General features: G+C 40.7%; 1 protein-coding gene across 1 annotated transcript in view; it reads right to left on the minus strand.

The window, feature by feature from the left end:
• Positions 1 to 3,913, minus strand: part of LOC121903275 (NLR family CARD domain-containing protein 3-like) — a 28,066-nt gene extending 24,153 nt beyond the window's left edge. Inside the window, exons 1-4 of the mRNA XM_042420142.1 lie at positions 3,838 to 3,913; positions 3,420 to 3,648; positions 673 to 2,440; positions 394 to 567 (exon numbers count right to left, since the gene is read on the minus strand). Coding sequence (XP_042276076.1) covers positions 394 to 567; positions 673 to 2,440; positions 3,420 to 3,648; positions 3,838 to 3,840 — 2,174 coding nt within the window. The 5' untranslated portion in view covers positions 3,841 to 3,913. The remainder of the gene's footprint in view (positions 1 to 393; positions 568 to 672; positions 2,441 to 3,419; positions 3,649 to 3,837) is intronic.
• Positions 3,914 to 16,334: the final 12,421 nt, after the last annotated feature.

Genomic DNA, 16,334 nt, shown 5'->3' on the forward strand with positions numbered 1-16,334 from the left:
CAGGCCTTTATCTTTGTTGTGTGCGTTACACTCAGTGCCACCTGCTGGATGTTGGTATCATGCAGCTACATTTTAGGTAAGTAGTAGGAGAGAAAGCACATGTTTTTACTGGAGGCTGCAGTTGCTGAAGCTCAGGTTTTAATGTGATGCCATTCTGTTTTTACACTGGCAGAAGAAATGTCTTTAAAGTTAAATATTGTTCAACGGCAAATCTAAAGATAGTAAGAAGATTTAATAGAAATTTACTGATGTTTTATGTTCATATTTTTCATTCCAATTATATTCACTGTGTGATTATAGTGATTTAATTAGCCAAGTTAGTTTTCATCATATTTCTGATTTAATTTCATTTTTTGTTTAAAAATTCTCTTTTTCTATGGTAATAAAAATGACCTGAGAGTTTCCAGTCTGCAGTGTGGACTCTCCAGACCAGCAAACAACTGCTTCACTCCTGAATTCCACAGGTTGTTGTTACTCAAGTCAAGCTCTCTCAGGCTAGAGGACTGGGAGCTGAGAACTGCAGACAGAGCTGCACAGCTTGTCTCTGAGAGGTTACAGCCACTCAGCCTGAAGAGGAATCAGCAGAATAAAAGAAAACAATTGCAAACATCAGTCGTCCTCCTTGTCAAAAGAATAAAATACATTAATCTGGATAATTCTGTATGCACATACAGAGCTTTGTTGGAGGCTTTGACCACTGGCAGCAGCCTCAGAAGAGCATCCTCTGAAGCAGAGTATTTCTTCAGGTCAAACACATCCAGATCCTTTTCTGATGACAGTAAGATGAAGACCAGAGCTGACCACTGAGCAGGAGACAGTTTATCTGTGGAGAGACGTCCTGAACTCAGGTACTTTTGGATCTCCTTAACTAGAGAATGATCATTCAATTCATTCAGACAGTGGAACAGATTGATGCTTCTCTCTGCAGATAGATTCTCACTGATCTTCTTCTTGATGTACTCCACTGTTTTCTGATTGGTCTGTGAGCTACTTCCTGTCTGTGTCAGCAGGCCTCGTAGGAGAGTCTGATTGGTCTGCAGTGAAAGACCCAGGAAGAAGCGGAGGAACAAGTCCAGGTGTCCATTTGGACTTTTTAAGGCCTCGTCCACAGCACTCTGGTAGAAACTCTGGGATGTTGTTTGTTCTTCTGCCAACAGGTTGACTCCAGAGTAGGTGAATGTCAGATGGACATGAAGAGCAGCCAGAAACTCCTGAACACTCAGATGGACAAAGCAGAACACCTTTTCCTGGTACAGCGCTCTCTCCTCTTTAAAGATCTGTGTGAACACTCCTGAGTACACTGAAGCTACTCTGATATTGATGCCACACTCTGTCAGGTCTGATTCGTAGAAGATCAGGTTGCCTTTCTGCAGCTGCTCAAAAGCCAGTTTTCCCAGAGACTCAATCATCTTCCTGCTCTCTGGACTCCAGTGTGGATCTGTCTCAGCTCGTCCATCATACTTGACATTCTTCATTTTGGTCTGAACCACCAGGAAGTGGATGTACATCTCTGTCAGGGTCTTGGGTAGTTCTCCTCCCTCTCTGCTTTTCAACAAATCCTCCAGAACTGTAGCAGTGATCCAGCAAAAGACTGGCATGTGGCACATGATGTGGAGGCTTCGTGATGTCTTGATGTGGGAGATGATGGTGCTGGCCTGCTTCTCATCTCTGAATCTCTTTCTGAAGTACTCCTCCTTCTGCGGGTCCATGAACCCTCTGACCTCTGTCACCATGTGGACACACTCAGGAGGGATCTGATTGGCTGCTGCAGGTCGTGTGGTTATCCAAAGGCGAGCAGATGGAAGCAGTTTCCCCCTGATGAGGTTTGTCAGCAGCACATCCACTGAGGTGGACTCTGTAACATCAGTAAGGATCTCATTGTTGTGGAAGTCCAGAGGTAGTCGACACTCATCCAGACCGTCAAAGATGAACACAACTTGGAACTCTTCAAACCTGCAGATTCCTGCTTCTTTGGTTTCAGTAAAGAAGTGATGAACAAGTTCCACCAAGCTGTACCTTTTCTCTTTCAGCACATTCAGCTCTCTGAAAGTGAATGGAAATGTGAACTGTATGTCCTGGTTGGATTTGTCTTCAGCCCAGTCCAGAGTGAACTTCTGTGTTAAAACTGTTTTCCCAATGCCTGCCACTCCCTTTGTCATCACTGTTCTGATTGGTTCACCTCTTCCTGGTAAGTCTTTAAAGATGTCCTCACATATGATGGTTGTTTCTGGTCTGTCTGGTTTCCTGGATGCTGTTTCAATCTGTCTGACCTCATGTTCATCATTGACCTCTGCAGTCCCTCCCTCTGTGATGTAGAGCTCTGTGTAGATCTGATTCAGAAAGGCTGGGTTTCCTGCTTTAGCAATCCCCTCAAACACACACTGGAACTTCTTCTTCAGGTTAGACTTGAGTTTATTTTGACAATGTGCAGCAGGAGTTCCTGAGTGAACAAACAACAAATTAAATCAGAGAGTGGATCCTTCAGAAAGTCTAGAAATTTGAACATGTAAGTGTGTTTGTATAGTTTTTCCTCTTCCATCAGTTTTATTCAGCTCATCAGTGGAGGACAAACAGCCTCTGATCTGATGCAGATGTGTGCAGAATATTTACAGCAGAGTTTAGTTTGATATACTAGTGCAGTGCCCAGTCAAGACGTGCCTGTTTGGGATAGGCTGATTGCTTATTATTTCTTGAGAACTATATATATATATCAATTGACAAACATATCAGCAGGGCCCAAAATTCCCACCCCACTGTTATGTGACGGTGTTTGTATCAAACAGTTCCCGCTACATTCATACACAGAGCTGAGCGGCTCACTGTTCTCTTGTTCATTCAAACTTTATTAAACATGTCACGTGTCCAAATTGCACCAAAAGAGTGTCTGTCTCCTCAGTTGATGGTTGTTTATTTGTGCTCTAGAGCATAACCACTGTAAACCAATCAAAAAATAACACTGTATTTCTGTCACTCACAGGTTCTCTCTCTCTCAGATAAAGCCTTCTGGCACTGTTGCATGCTTGTGCTCTCAGTTTGTCAGGAAACCCACAACAAAGCCTAACTTTTATGAATGAAATGAAGAGAATTGTCCTCCTCTTGTCGCTTTCATGGCAGGGTTGTACAGATCTGATCATGACATGCCTTTGCAGAGCCCAGAAGCCCTGCCCTGCTGCTGCAGAGTGGAGCAGCTGATGGCTTTTTTATTCAGAGTTTAAATTTATTAATATTTATTGGGCTGCTTGTCAAAATTGCACCGAATTCGACAAGGCACTCTCTTTTTTCCCCAGCCATACACCTTCAAGAGATATGCAAAGGACACACAGACATACAGAGATTCCTTGCTTTAGTAGATAGATAAACCTCTCCCATGTTGCCTCCATTTCCTCTCCATCATGTTAAATCTGTTAAAATCCTCTTACTGGTCTGCAGACGGTCAGCCAGCTCCTCCTGCTTCATTCTCCTCAGGAAGTGCACTGTGATCTTAAGAAATGCCTCTTTGCTGCACCTCCTCTGCTCCTCCTCCTCACCATCCAACACCTCCTCATCCTCACTCTGACTCTCTATGCATTCTGGGTAATCTGGACTCAGACCCCTCTGGACTCTCTTCAGCTCGTTCTTCACAAAAGTGATGATGTTCTCCTCCAGCAGCTGGAACGAAAGATAAACTAAACATTTAATATAAACTGGTAGAGCACAACATGTGATCCATCTGTCAGTCTGAAGGCCTGCTGGTCTAAACATAGCAGCATGGACATTGTAAGGACCTGAATGGTACTTCAGTATTTCATCTTTGCTTGATCGAGTTAATAGGAGAGGAGTGTTTGTATATGTACACACCATAAATATGGTGTCCAGGTGTGTTTGATGCTGCTGGGTAGACTGATCACTGGGAACCTCTGAGCTCTGTTGGAGAACTCTGTGGACAAAAAAAATGTTTAAGGACATCAATGACCCAAATTTGCACACAGCTGAAGTTCTGTTATGATGACAAAATGAACTCCTTTAAATGCTGATCTGATTACTAGATGTCAGATTCTTATCTTTGATCAACAGATTGTCCAATACTAAAGCTGATCAGATGACCCATAGCACGGAGGAAAGTCTGCTCTCTGCCGCTGCTTTTTGATACATACAAAGGAGTGACAAAAAGCATGTAGTTGACACCCCAAAAAATGCAGGATTGACTTCCAGTTGAAATGTCAGAATCAAACTGAAGAGAGAAAGATTTGGCCTAGTGGGGGATAAAGCAGCCTAAACCCCCTAAACGTTGAACTGAGAACACCCAAGATCCATCAGATGCAACAAAAGCTTTGAACCCTGAAGCATCAAGTACACGGGAGCAAATGAAGATCAGGGAGTTTAATCACCCCAAACAGCCAATGTACCAACTCTACAAATATCAACTGTATGCTAGCTATCAATGTATGCCCTGACTTTGTGTGTTTGTGTTCAGCTCAGCTTCTGATTCAGTCTCCCTCCAGTCTCTCCTTTATCCTCCTCTCTGTACATTTCGCTCTGGTTAAAACATTTTAAACTCATGTGGACATGTCTTCAAATCAGTTCTCAACAGCCCAAGCGATTTCACATTTAATCGCATATTTTCCTTGACTTTATATGCAATCACATCACCTCTAACATTCACTTTGTATTGTTTCTGAACACCCAGTTAGGGAGCATTAACTAGAGGTGGTTGGCCTATTGTGGTGGCCCTGGTGAATCACTTGAGTGTGATCTGAGGAAGCCCAAGAGGTGGGGGAGCAGCAAGAGCCAGCTCTGCTCTGGGCTGCAGTGGAGGACCCAATAAAAAGTACAGACCAAGAGGACGGCTGTGGCACTAGCATTTGCCAGAGGAGAAGAATCCTCAAATTGTGTCAAAGTGTCCTTAAGCAAGACACTGAACCCCAATTGCTCCTGTTGATTAAGCCAGTGCATTGCATGGAAGAACCAAAGCCATTAGTGTGCGAGTGTGCGAGTGTGTGAGTGAACACATGAATGAGAGGAATATTGTAAAGTGCTTTGAATAAAAATGCCATATAAATGCAGTCCATTGACCATTAACCATTTAGAAATTCAGCCTAAATCTCCCATGACTGCTGTGTAAGATCTTGAGAATTATCTGATGTAAGGCAGTTGTTGCAGAGCAGTGAAGGTATGCAGTCTAATTCCCAAGAAGGCGAGCTCCAACATGATCGAGCAGTTCAGATGGATATTCTTTGCTCTCATAGTCAGAGTTTTCAGAGTTTCTCCTCAAGGACTCTTTCAAAGACATATCAGTGCATAAAGGAGGGATCACCCAGCTCATCAGGAAGGCACTAAATCTTAGAGAAACCAGTCAAAAACCTTGGCAAGATCTTTGACTGCAGTTTTCGAGATACAGCTGCTGTTCAGTCAACCATCCAGGAACTTGTGGCTCAGCTCACTAGCGTGCACAAGTCAGGCTTATCTGGCTTACCTGTAAGCAGCCTGAACAAAGAGTTCACGGTCCCCTGAGAGATCCTGCAGTACCAGGACTCCTTTGACACTAAAGTGATGGGCACAGGCATGGATGTGCGATCAGAGAGGAAGTGGAGATGCTAAGAAGCAGTGAACATTGTGAACATTGTCAAGGTTGAGGCATAAAGCTTTGATGGTTATGGTAGTGATAGATTGGGCAAGACTCTTGAGTTTCTGTACCATTAGTCCTGAAGGATGTTTGGACAGGCATCAATGAGTCTTGCAACACAAATATGGTGAGTATGGGTAAGCAGGGAGCATGGACCCAGTGAGAGAGTGAGCTGGAGTGGAAGCTCTCATGCTCTTTCCAACACATTAAGTTCATGATCCAGGCTGTGTATGATGTGTTTTTAGAGTCTGTCTAACCTTCATTCTGGGAACAGGAGTGAGACATCAGTGTGTCCTCTTTACCCCATTCAGGGAACCTTTGAGCACATCCTGAGCAGCTGTGTTTATTGTGAAGCATGTCAAGTGGACTCAGACTAGATTTACATTTACTTAATGAATTTGGTAGACATGTTTGTGTAAAGCGATGTACAATTGAGGTACAATCAAAGCCACAGTAGATCAACAAGTTATAGTTTCCACCTGACAGAAGTCCCACAAGGTTGAAGGTGCATGAAGTAACATACAGTAAACATACACAAAGACAGAAACGATGGATTGAGAAGGAGGAAGAGAGACAGAAAGAGCATATTAGATGAGTAGGTTCTCTCAGAAGTCACAACAATCTATTGTTTAGTTCGACAACAGTGTATGAAGCTCTGAACCAGGAAATGATTCCTCTTCTCAGGAGATAATAACAAATTTCAGTTTTACATTCTTACCTTCCATCAGCAGGTTGTCCATCTTTAAAGTCAATAATACGACCCATAGACCAGTCACTCTTCATGGACACACAGCTGGGTTCAGGAGAGTCTGCTCTCTGCTGCTGCATCCTGATACAAATAAACAATTAACAAATCAAAGAGTTTAAAAACTATTAATTTTGACCAGACTTTCAGCAGCTGAAGTTTCAGAAGCAGAATGAAAATCAGTAAGAAGGGGATGCATGAGAAACGTTCTCCTGTTCATCAAAATGTCATCTTATGAAAGATACTGTCTCATCTTAGTTGATTAGTTGACTAATCAGTCATTGAGGTCTTTGTTAACTCAGAAAGTTGGTAGTTCATTGAGTTATTATGAATTATTATTCAATAGTTGAGTGTCAGATCTGACAGAGAGTGTGAATAATGATGGTGGAGTGATGTGAGTGGAGAACAGTAATGGACAGTTAGAGATCCTCATCTCACCTCTGAGCTCTGGTCTGGCTGTCATGTTCCCCAAACCGAGGGCTTTTAGAGGGAGGGACTCCCTCCTCTCTGTCCTCAAACTGATCCATAGCAGAGAAAAAGCTGCTGGGAGAGCTGCACTCAGTCACTACAACAAAGTTTCATCACAGGACACAGAAGCTCTCATTCATCATTCTAACATGTCACAAATACTGTAGAAAACAGTGAAGCAGCAGCTCTTCCTGTCAGACACACTAACCAGGTCCATCTGAGGACTCTGAAGCCTCTGGGACAGTTCACAACATGGATTGCAAATGAGCTTTCAGTCAAACCAAGTCTGTCTCAGTGTTGGAGGATGGTTGTGTTTTGAACTGAAATGCACCACAGCCAAAGTTCATCCAAGCTGTCTGACCAGTTCAGATATGTCATGCATTTTTCACTGATCATGTGAGCTTAGATTACAATCAAAGTGCTGAGAACCTGAGAACCACTAAGAGTAATACAAGGAAATCATTCTCAAAGTGCCCTCCTTTAACTCATAAAGAAATAAATAATCGAGCATCAAAATCTTCTGTAAAACCTGAAGGATTAAATAAATATTGTGAAATAGACAACCATAATTCAGAAACATTTCTGCTGTTCAGTCAAACAGTGATTCAACACAATGTGATCAATGTGATCGTTCATCAGACATTTACAGATTTCTCTGGTAGGATTCTCACCTGCTGAAGTCACTTCAGGTCAACTTAAAGACACTTTTCACTTTCATGTGTAGAGGAAACACGGGGAGAGGAGAAGCTGCTCATTCTCCCTTGTCAGTCCTGGTGTCTATGTGCATTTGATCTAAGAACATTGTTGCATCCTCATAACTTAAGAGCCCACGCCTAAAGTGAGTGACGTCAAAACCAGTCTAACCTGTGGCAGAAACCCAGTCTTTGTCGGAGATATCACACATCACATCATGTAGTTCTACTATCTGTCCACTAGATGGTGCCAATTGAACATCTAATGAGCTAAAGATAAGGTCAGCAACATCAGCTACTGTTAGCATCTCTGACCAACAACATTACTCAGACTCTGTGTCAGACATAAATATTTCTGTTCTCTGTATCTCTTCTTCATTAATTGATTAAACTCAAACAGAATCTGCAGTTGATGAGAAAGGTTGTACAATAAATAATCTCCACAATGGCAGGACAACATCACAGAATAAAAGCCCCATCACTCCTCTAAATCCCCCCTCACAGGGGTTCCCCTCAGCTTCTTCTTCACTAATGTTTTGGTTTTGACATCAGCTCCTATAGTGTTTTAGGACTGAAGAAGTTGTGTTGAGAATATCAAATGCTGAATGTACTAATAAATAAAATAAATAAAAAATAAAACTCCAGCTCATTGAGAGTAAGACACAAGTCCTTATTAACACTGGGCCTCTGTCTTCAAATCTCTGTACACATGTCATAAATCTGGGTGTCTTTTTTGTTAAAATTGTTAAATAAATTCTGTCATTAGCAGCAGCTTTTTCTACATATGTTAGACTGCAAAAATAAACCCTATCTTTCTTTTTTTGAGATCTGGAGACTGTCTTACATGCTTTTGTTACCTCACTCCAACTCTCTTTATGTGGGAGTCAGTTGCCTGCAGCTGCTTCAAAAATGCAGCAGTGAGACCTCTCACTGATACCAAGAAGAGAGACCACATCTCTGCTGTACTGCCGTCCCTCACTGGTCACCAGTCAAATGTAAAATTAATTTTAAGATTCTTTTGTTTGTTTTTAAAGTTCTAAATTCTTTGGCACCAGCCTACAGAACATCTCTGATCTCCTCAGTCTATATTCTGCATCCCGACACTGATGTGACAAAGGATTTTCTGTGGAGGTTAAATGTCTTTCACATTACCTTCTCAATGATCTGTTGGTACGAGAATTTAAAAGTACAAAACAGGAATCAATTAGGAAACACTGTGAAGGCAGCAAGTAAAAGCAGAACTCTCTGTGTGAGACATTAATAACACAGGGATACAACTTTCCAAAAATGAGGTGCAACAAGTTCAAGTTTTCATTTATCCCATGTGCAATAAATGTTCTTATTTCTAACACATTATAAACTGCCTCTTTGTTGCTGACACAGCTCAGCACTTTAGTTTTTCTTATCTTTATTCTTCTTGTTGCTATCTTCATTGCTTTTAACATCCATCCTTTAATTTAGTGTGAATTGCATGTATAGTAGCACCACTTTAATGTCTTTTATGGTCTAACTGTATTTTTATTGTGTTTATGTTTTCATGGTTTTTGGAGGAACCACTGTTATTATTCTTTGCAGCTGTTTCTAAATAAATTAATGTGACCAAACTCCTCATAATGAAGGAGCATGTCACCCAGTGCAGCCACGTGGCTCACTGACATGTTTTTAATCATTTTTGGACAACAGAGGTCTACGGCACAGAGGAATAAAATATATCAGGCTTGCAGTAGTGGAAGACGTATTCAGATCCTTTACTTAAGTACCAATACTGCAATGTAAAAATACTCCATTACAAGTAAAAGTCCTGCATTACTTAAGTAAAAGTACGTGACATGAGTATTATCAGCTTGATGTAGTTACATTTCTCTAAACTATATATGATGAATACTCAATTCTATACTATATTGTAGCCCATATACTCTATAGAGTAGTGTCACCTTCATGATCAAAGTGACAAGTAGCAATGTGTAGTCGCAGAAGAGTGAGACGATCATAGAGACACACTGCTGTCTGTAGTATTCCTATAATATTTCTAAAATATTTCTATGACCATTCAGTAGCATCTCTGCTGCTGAAAATACACCCCTAGACCAAGCCACCGCTGTAACAAAATATTTTGGGGGAGACATAACTACAGATATAGTTTTAACTGTAGATATTTGGCTTAACCTGGGAGTGGAGCAGGTAATGTGACTAGAAATTAATCTGTACTAGCCGCACCAAAGCATCTCAACACACGGCTCACGAAACTCGGATCAAACTGTCAAACTAGGCAGTGCTGATCAAATATAGTTCAAGATTCTGTTACTGCATTGCCTGTTTCTGGCCCAGACCTGCCAGAAGTCCCGTTTTTCCCTGGTTTCTCCTGTATTTTAAGGCCATCTCCCAGCGACTTCTTATTTTGTTCTTTCTCTTGGGAAACACCCGTAACTTGCATGGCCCTCATACTTTATTATGAATCATTGTCATACACAGATCCATAAGTTTTGTATGTATGTTTGATGTTACCCAAGTTGCCAGATTGTCTATGAAACACAATCTATACACTCATTCCACATGAAATACTATTCAACCTATCTGTCACCACAACCCGATTTAAGGGAATTTGCACAGCTGCTCTCTGCACAGGCAGTTTTTCCTCCTGTCTTCTGTCCTCCTCCCACTGCTTCTGATGTGTTTCACTGCCTGCATTTACTGCTGGTAGAGAGGGGGGCTAGTTTGTCTCAGCCAGCAGCTAAGTTTACAAGAATTTGCCAAATTTTAAGAGACATGGCAAACTCAGATAAACAGTTAAGTTACATAAAGACAGCTTTCGTGTTATTATCTTAACCAGCTTGCTGTGATTGTGTTAAACATACTGGCGGCCCGGTAGATGGGACGCTGCAGGCGAAGCAGTTGAAAATATCACTTCTCTACATATTTATGCTTGTTGAGCAGGGGGTTTGATAAAGTTATTGGCCTTTTACTCATAAAGGTTTTGTTGCACTTACAGTAACGAGTGTGGTTGTCATCAGCTTGAGTAAAAACATTACCTTTCACTTCACCCCCTGCCGACAAAAACCTCTTGTATTTTGAATGTAAATGCTGGGTATTTTCTTACCTCAAATGTTTTTAGAAACACATTTTAGTGTACTGTTTAGCTGTAATATGAGAAAGTTTGTGACCCAGCTGCCATGTTGAAAACAGATGCAGGGAGGACAGGGAAGGACTCATATGCACTAGCATGCACGCTCGGACTGGCTATCACAAAAAAAAGAGAGATGCTGGGATGACAACACACACAGAGGGAGTGTGACTTCCTTCTCTGCTCAGGATACCATTACTATTACGCTACATCTTTACAGAATGTCATGTATTGCACCTTTATATATTGTAGTTATATGTTGTATATTAATATACACTTACAGGCCACTTTTTTATATTTTATTCATATGGCACATTTAATTACAAGTAAACTCAATGTGGTTTACAGTGGAAAAACTAAACATAAAAATACAGGCAATTTTATATTCATTTATAATACAAATTGTTTTCAAAGACAAAAACCCCTGACTGGTGAAAAGGCTGCTTTTTTAAAGACATTCAACACATTTCTACACATTGAAGTGCTAATTTTAGCCCTTGAGTGGTTAGGAATGTGTCATTTTACCAACAAAGTTAAACAAACAAATTCATAGTATTGTTCTGTTGTGACAACAGATTCATGTTCTCATCAAAAACAGACAGCATATCACATGATTTACACATGTTTCTTATGTATTTTCTTAATACACAGTATCAGTGCTGGAAAAACTGAACACTAAAAACATTCAAAAGTGTAGGTTCACATCAAAAAATATTAATGCATGTATGAAATACATGACTTACACACTCTTATCTATATGCACAGCATACAAAAATAGCCAACAGAGCTGACAGTATTAACACTTTTGTTATTTTGTGGCTACTTAAAGTAGCTTGCAATATACACATTCTAATTTCTTTTCGAATATGCTACTGTATGAATCTATTGCTTCACCACCAGTTCGTCACACTCAAGTACAATACAGTGGTAAAGAAATGAAGATGAAATTTGGACATTATCAGTGGACCTACGCAATGTCAATATTGCATTTTGGTTGTTGATTGGTTGAGGAGGATGTCCTCCATTGGAGCATCATTTTACGTGTTTTGTCCAATAACAGATTAGCATTTAAAAAAATGAAGTACATTAAATTCATATAGGAAATCCCACCCTAAGGAGGACAGCAGGAGTCTGTCCTCCTCTGCTCTCCTCTCAGCACTTCACACAGACTGCCCTTTCCCCTCTTACCTGCAGATGTCGCTGTTGAAACATTTTAATCAGAATTTCAATATTGGATTTTTTCCAAAGAAGATAGAAATTTTTTTAATAAATGATACTAAGATTTGTTAATGGTTTATTTCCACAAATTACTCTTTTATTATATTTTGGTCTCCCTCTTGCCTCTCAAAAATAGAGGAAGAGTAACCTCCTCTGCCTCTATGGACAAGCTTCCTCTGTGGTGTGTGATGTTTGATTTCAGCAGCTGCTCTTCAGTCAGCAGAGTTTCTGTACACAGGAGAGACTCTTCCTCCTACAGATGACACAGAGACACTGAACCAGACCAGACTGTAAACCCAGGATACAGAGGCTGAATGAATGTGGTGTTGAAGGTGTGGAGGTGAATCAATGTGTCAGAGGAGACTCTGTAGAAGGACAGAGTGCCAGCAGGACATTCCACATACACTGCTACTCTGTTAGAGGCAGAGGAGGAGGAGGGGGGGATGTTCCTGTCTTATTGTGCCAGACAGAGAAACCACCATGATCAGAGCATAACAGACTCCCGGATTGATCCTTCCTTCCAAACAAACAGTCAACTTTGTCCCCTCTCCTTCCGATTCCTCTGTAAGACACTGATATATAACCCACTCCTCTCAACTTGACCTCCCAGTAACAGCAACCAGTTAGACCATTTCTATACAGTAGCTGAGGATACTCATCAAATCTGTCTGGATGATCAGGATATGACTCTCCACATGTGTCACCTTCCTGTTGTTGTCAGACAGTTTGAGTTTTCTGTTTGTTGTGTTTGGATCCAGTTCCAGGTCACAGGCATCTGATCGAGAGAACAAGACACATTTAAACCATTCAAACTTAAACCATCTCCATGACAAGTGAGCAACTCCATCCACTGAGGAAAGCCATGGCATGTGACTGAAAGCTTTGGAAATGCAGAGTAAGTTGACCTTTTGATGAGAGTTTTTTGCCAAATTTAAAATTAAATTTAATTCCAGCTGCATCTGATGTTTGTCTGAATGTAAATTCAACACTTCAGTTAGAACACTGACAGTCAACACTTTTAGTATTTTCATGGCCAGGCTCTCTGGGTGCAACCTTGGCACACCTGGATTCAGGTGCTGATCAGAGAGAATACATCATCATGCATTATTGGTTGTTGATGATCCAATAATCAGTTTTCCATGTGTAATACCTCGCAATTTTATTTGGCTCACAATGATCACATCACAATAACCACCTGCAGTTAAATACCTCTGTAGTGCCATATCTAGCATTTTGCATGTTGTATTTTTTATTTCCTAAATTATTTTTAAAGTTTAAATCCTTTTAATTGACTGTGTTACATGAACTGGGGTGATTGGGGTTTTTAAAACAACACATTTTTGTATAAAAGTTAACTCGAACTATCTCATCACATGTTGCTCATCACAGCCACACATTTACCTGTATTGTAAATACAAATATGGAGCCCCAGGCAACACTTCAGGTCAGACCTGTTGATTTGCATTTAAGACTGTACAGAATAAATAATCATAACTGATAAGTTTCATGTATGTATCAGAATGGAGGTTTCTGTGGGTATTTTGTAACAATCTACTGCTGGTTGCACACAGTTTAACCATTTTAACCAACAGATCTGTGCGCAAACTTGTGCATTGACAGAATGAAAAATCATTCCAATAGAGACTGCAGATGTAACAGATACCTGCTGCCTTCAGATAGCTTTACAGAGAATCACCAGGGTAAAGTTAAGGCTGTCAGTATATGATGCTAACTGTTGTGGATGACAGCGTAGGCATCAATTGGGGTATGGCATGTGTGGCAACTGCCATACCTTGGAATCAGTTTTAAAAATCAAATGAAATAAAAATAAGATACTAATTTCAATTGTATGCCTTAAAATTGATCATTTGTGCTCAACAAATCCTCCCTGGGTAAATAATGATAGATGGATTTTTTTTTCAAAATGTAAAGATGTATCTACAACATCTGAAATACAGTAAAGTGGGGTGGTGTTACCAGCTGTTGCTCCTAAGCGGCTGCCAAGCCAGGCGGCTAACACTACAACCGAGCCTACACCTGCAGCTACAACTAGCTGAAGAACAGCAACAGCATCCCAGTTCAGTGACACATCAAGTCTTAAAACAGATTTGCCAATCTCACGCACTGAGAGAGAGGGAGAGATAGAGAGAGACAGAGAGAGCAATTGGGAGGAATGGAGCTATGATGAAGTGTCGCTGTTTATGGTAAATTACAGTTGTCATGCAGACATGCTGTATTTTTGTAGCTGGCTAACATTATGGCAACAAAACTCTTCTATAATATCACTGACAGCCAATAGATCCAGAAGAAACAAAGTTAGCTTCCTGTTGGCTCCACTCTTCATAAAACATTTTCATTACTTTTGTTGGATCACTGTGATCAGTTTATAGTGTTTGTCAATATTTCAATGTATTGATTGTATTCTAACATCTTTACAGCTATATAAACGACAGAAAACAAATCCTGAGTAAAAATCATAATTGTACTTCAGTGTAGAAATGCAACAATCTAGTGCAGCATGTCCAGCTGTGTTCTCATGAATTAAACTGAAAACACACTCACACTTCCTCAGACCAGGTTTCAGTCTCTGCAGTCCACCATTGTCCACCCTGGAGGAATAGACAAGGTCACAATCAACTTTATTTGTTCGAGGCTTTGACCACTGGCAGCAGCCTCCAAAGAGCCTCCTCTGAGGCAGAGTATTTTTTCAGGTCAAACATGTCCAGATCTTTTTCTGATGACAGTAAGATGAAGACCAGAGGTGACAACTGACATTTACACTTTTCATTTAGCAAATGCTTTTATCCAAAGCGATGTACATCTGAGACTGATACAACACAAGCAGGGATCTGGTTAGGAGACAACAATAGGAGTAAATGTCATAAAGCTTTTGAGTCAGATAGGACGTAGATGCCAAAAGGCAATATGCAAGGCAATGCATAAAGTGCATAGATTGCATGGAAGTTTTTTTTTTCTTTTTTCTACTGGGAGCCAGTGGAGGGATATCAACAGCGGGATGACATGTGCTGTTTTGGGCTGGTGGAAGACCAGATGCGCCGCTGCGTTCTGGATCATCTGTAGAAGTTTCTATGTGCATACGGGTAAGGAGTTGCAGTAGTCAGTGCGTGATATTACTAGAGCCTGTACCAGGAGTTGTGCTGCAGGTACAAACAACAACAGGTAGGGTCTGATCTTCCTGATGCTGTACAGGGCAAACCAATAGGACTAAGTGACTGAGGCCACGTGAACCTTAAAGGTTAGCTGGTCATCAACCATGATGCCCAAGTTCCGGGCAGACTTTGTGGGCATGAGTTGGGTTGATTCGAGCTGGATGCTGATGTTTTGTTGTATGGAGGGACTGGCTGGGATGACAAGGAGCTCAGTCTTAGAGAGGTTGAGTTGAAGGAGGCGTTCTTTCATCCATGCTGATATATCAGCAAGACATGACATCTACTCTGGATGGAGCTGCTCTCATATCTAGAAATATGGCTGAGTTTATTAGTAGACCAAAACCATGACAACCCAGAGTTGAGACCAGGAGGAAGAGCTGCAGTCCTACATGCTTCTCTATGCTTCCATTAGAACAGTTACCCACCCAAAACCACATAGAGACTGTGTCTGTCCCCCGACCACTTAAATCAATTAAATCCAAAGTAAACAGAAAAGGATTCATTCATAGAAATCTAATAAAAATTAAAACCACTACTGCAATAGAACAACAAAATAAGAGAATTAAGTGTGGACTCTTGAACATTAGATCTCTGTCATCTAAAGTCGTAATTAGTAAACGATTTAGTCTCAGATCATCATATTGATTTATTTTGTCTTACTGAGACCTGGCTGTGTCATGAAGAATATGTCAGCCTAAATGAATCCACTCCCCCCAGTCATATTAATACTATTGTGTAATATTACTAATATTGTAATATTATTGTGTCTTATAATCGTCTCTGTCAATTTTAAATTTGTTCACTCAGTTTATCAATCCTGAGATCAATATTCTGATCTTTGCTCAGCAGGGTCTATCTTTGAAGTTAGCTTAAGACAGACACATCCAAGTTAGTGGCTGCGCTGATTAATGGATGTGATGTTTTCATAGTTACACACACATATTGATATAGTGACCATGTTGGTGTCTTATAACACTGAACTCTTTAACATGTGACTTTTGCACAGGTGTACACTGTGATGTCACTACTGAAACAATATATTGATTTCTCTTCTCAGGAGAGTCAGATAATAACATAAGATTAGATAAGTAACTAGGGAAACAGGGTTTCCCCCAGAAAAATAGATAGGCCTGGTGTCAAGTTTCTTTTGACGAGGGCCGCTGGCCAAGTGTCTTTTTTGACAGGGGTCTGACGTGGGCCAGAGACTGATGGCAGCATTAAGGTAGGGCCCAACAATTTCTGTGATAACAGAATCAAGAACAGAATCGTGGAATTAAGAATTTAAAAAAGCTATAACATAGATTTCATAGGGCCCTAC

The sequence above is a fragment of the Thunnus maccoyii genome, chromosome 1 (genome assembly GCF_910596095.1).
Source record: "Thunnus maccoyii chromosome 1, fThuMac1.1, whole genome shotgun sequence".
NCBI classification, from domain to species: Eukaryota; Metazoa; Chordata; class Actinopteri; order Scombriformes; family Scombridae; genus Thunnus; species Thunnus maccoyii.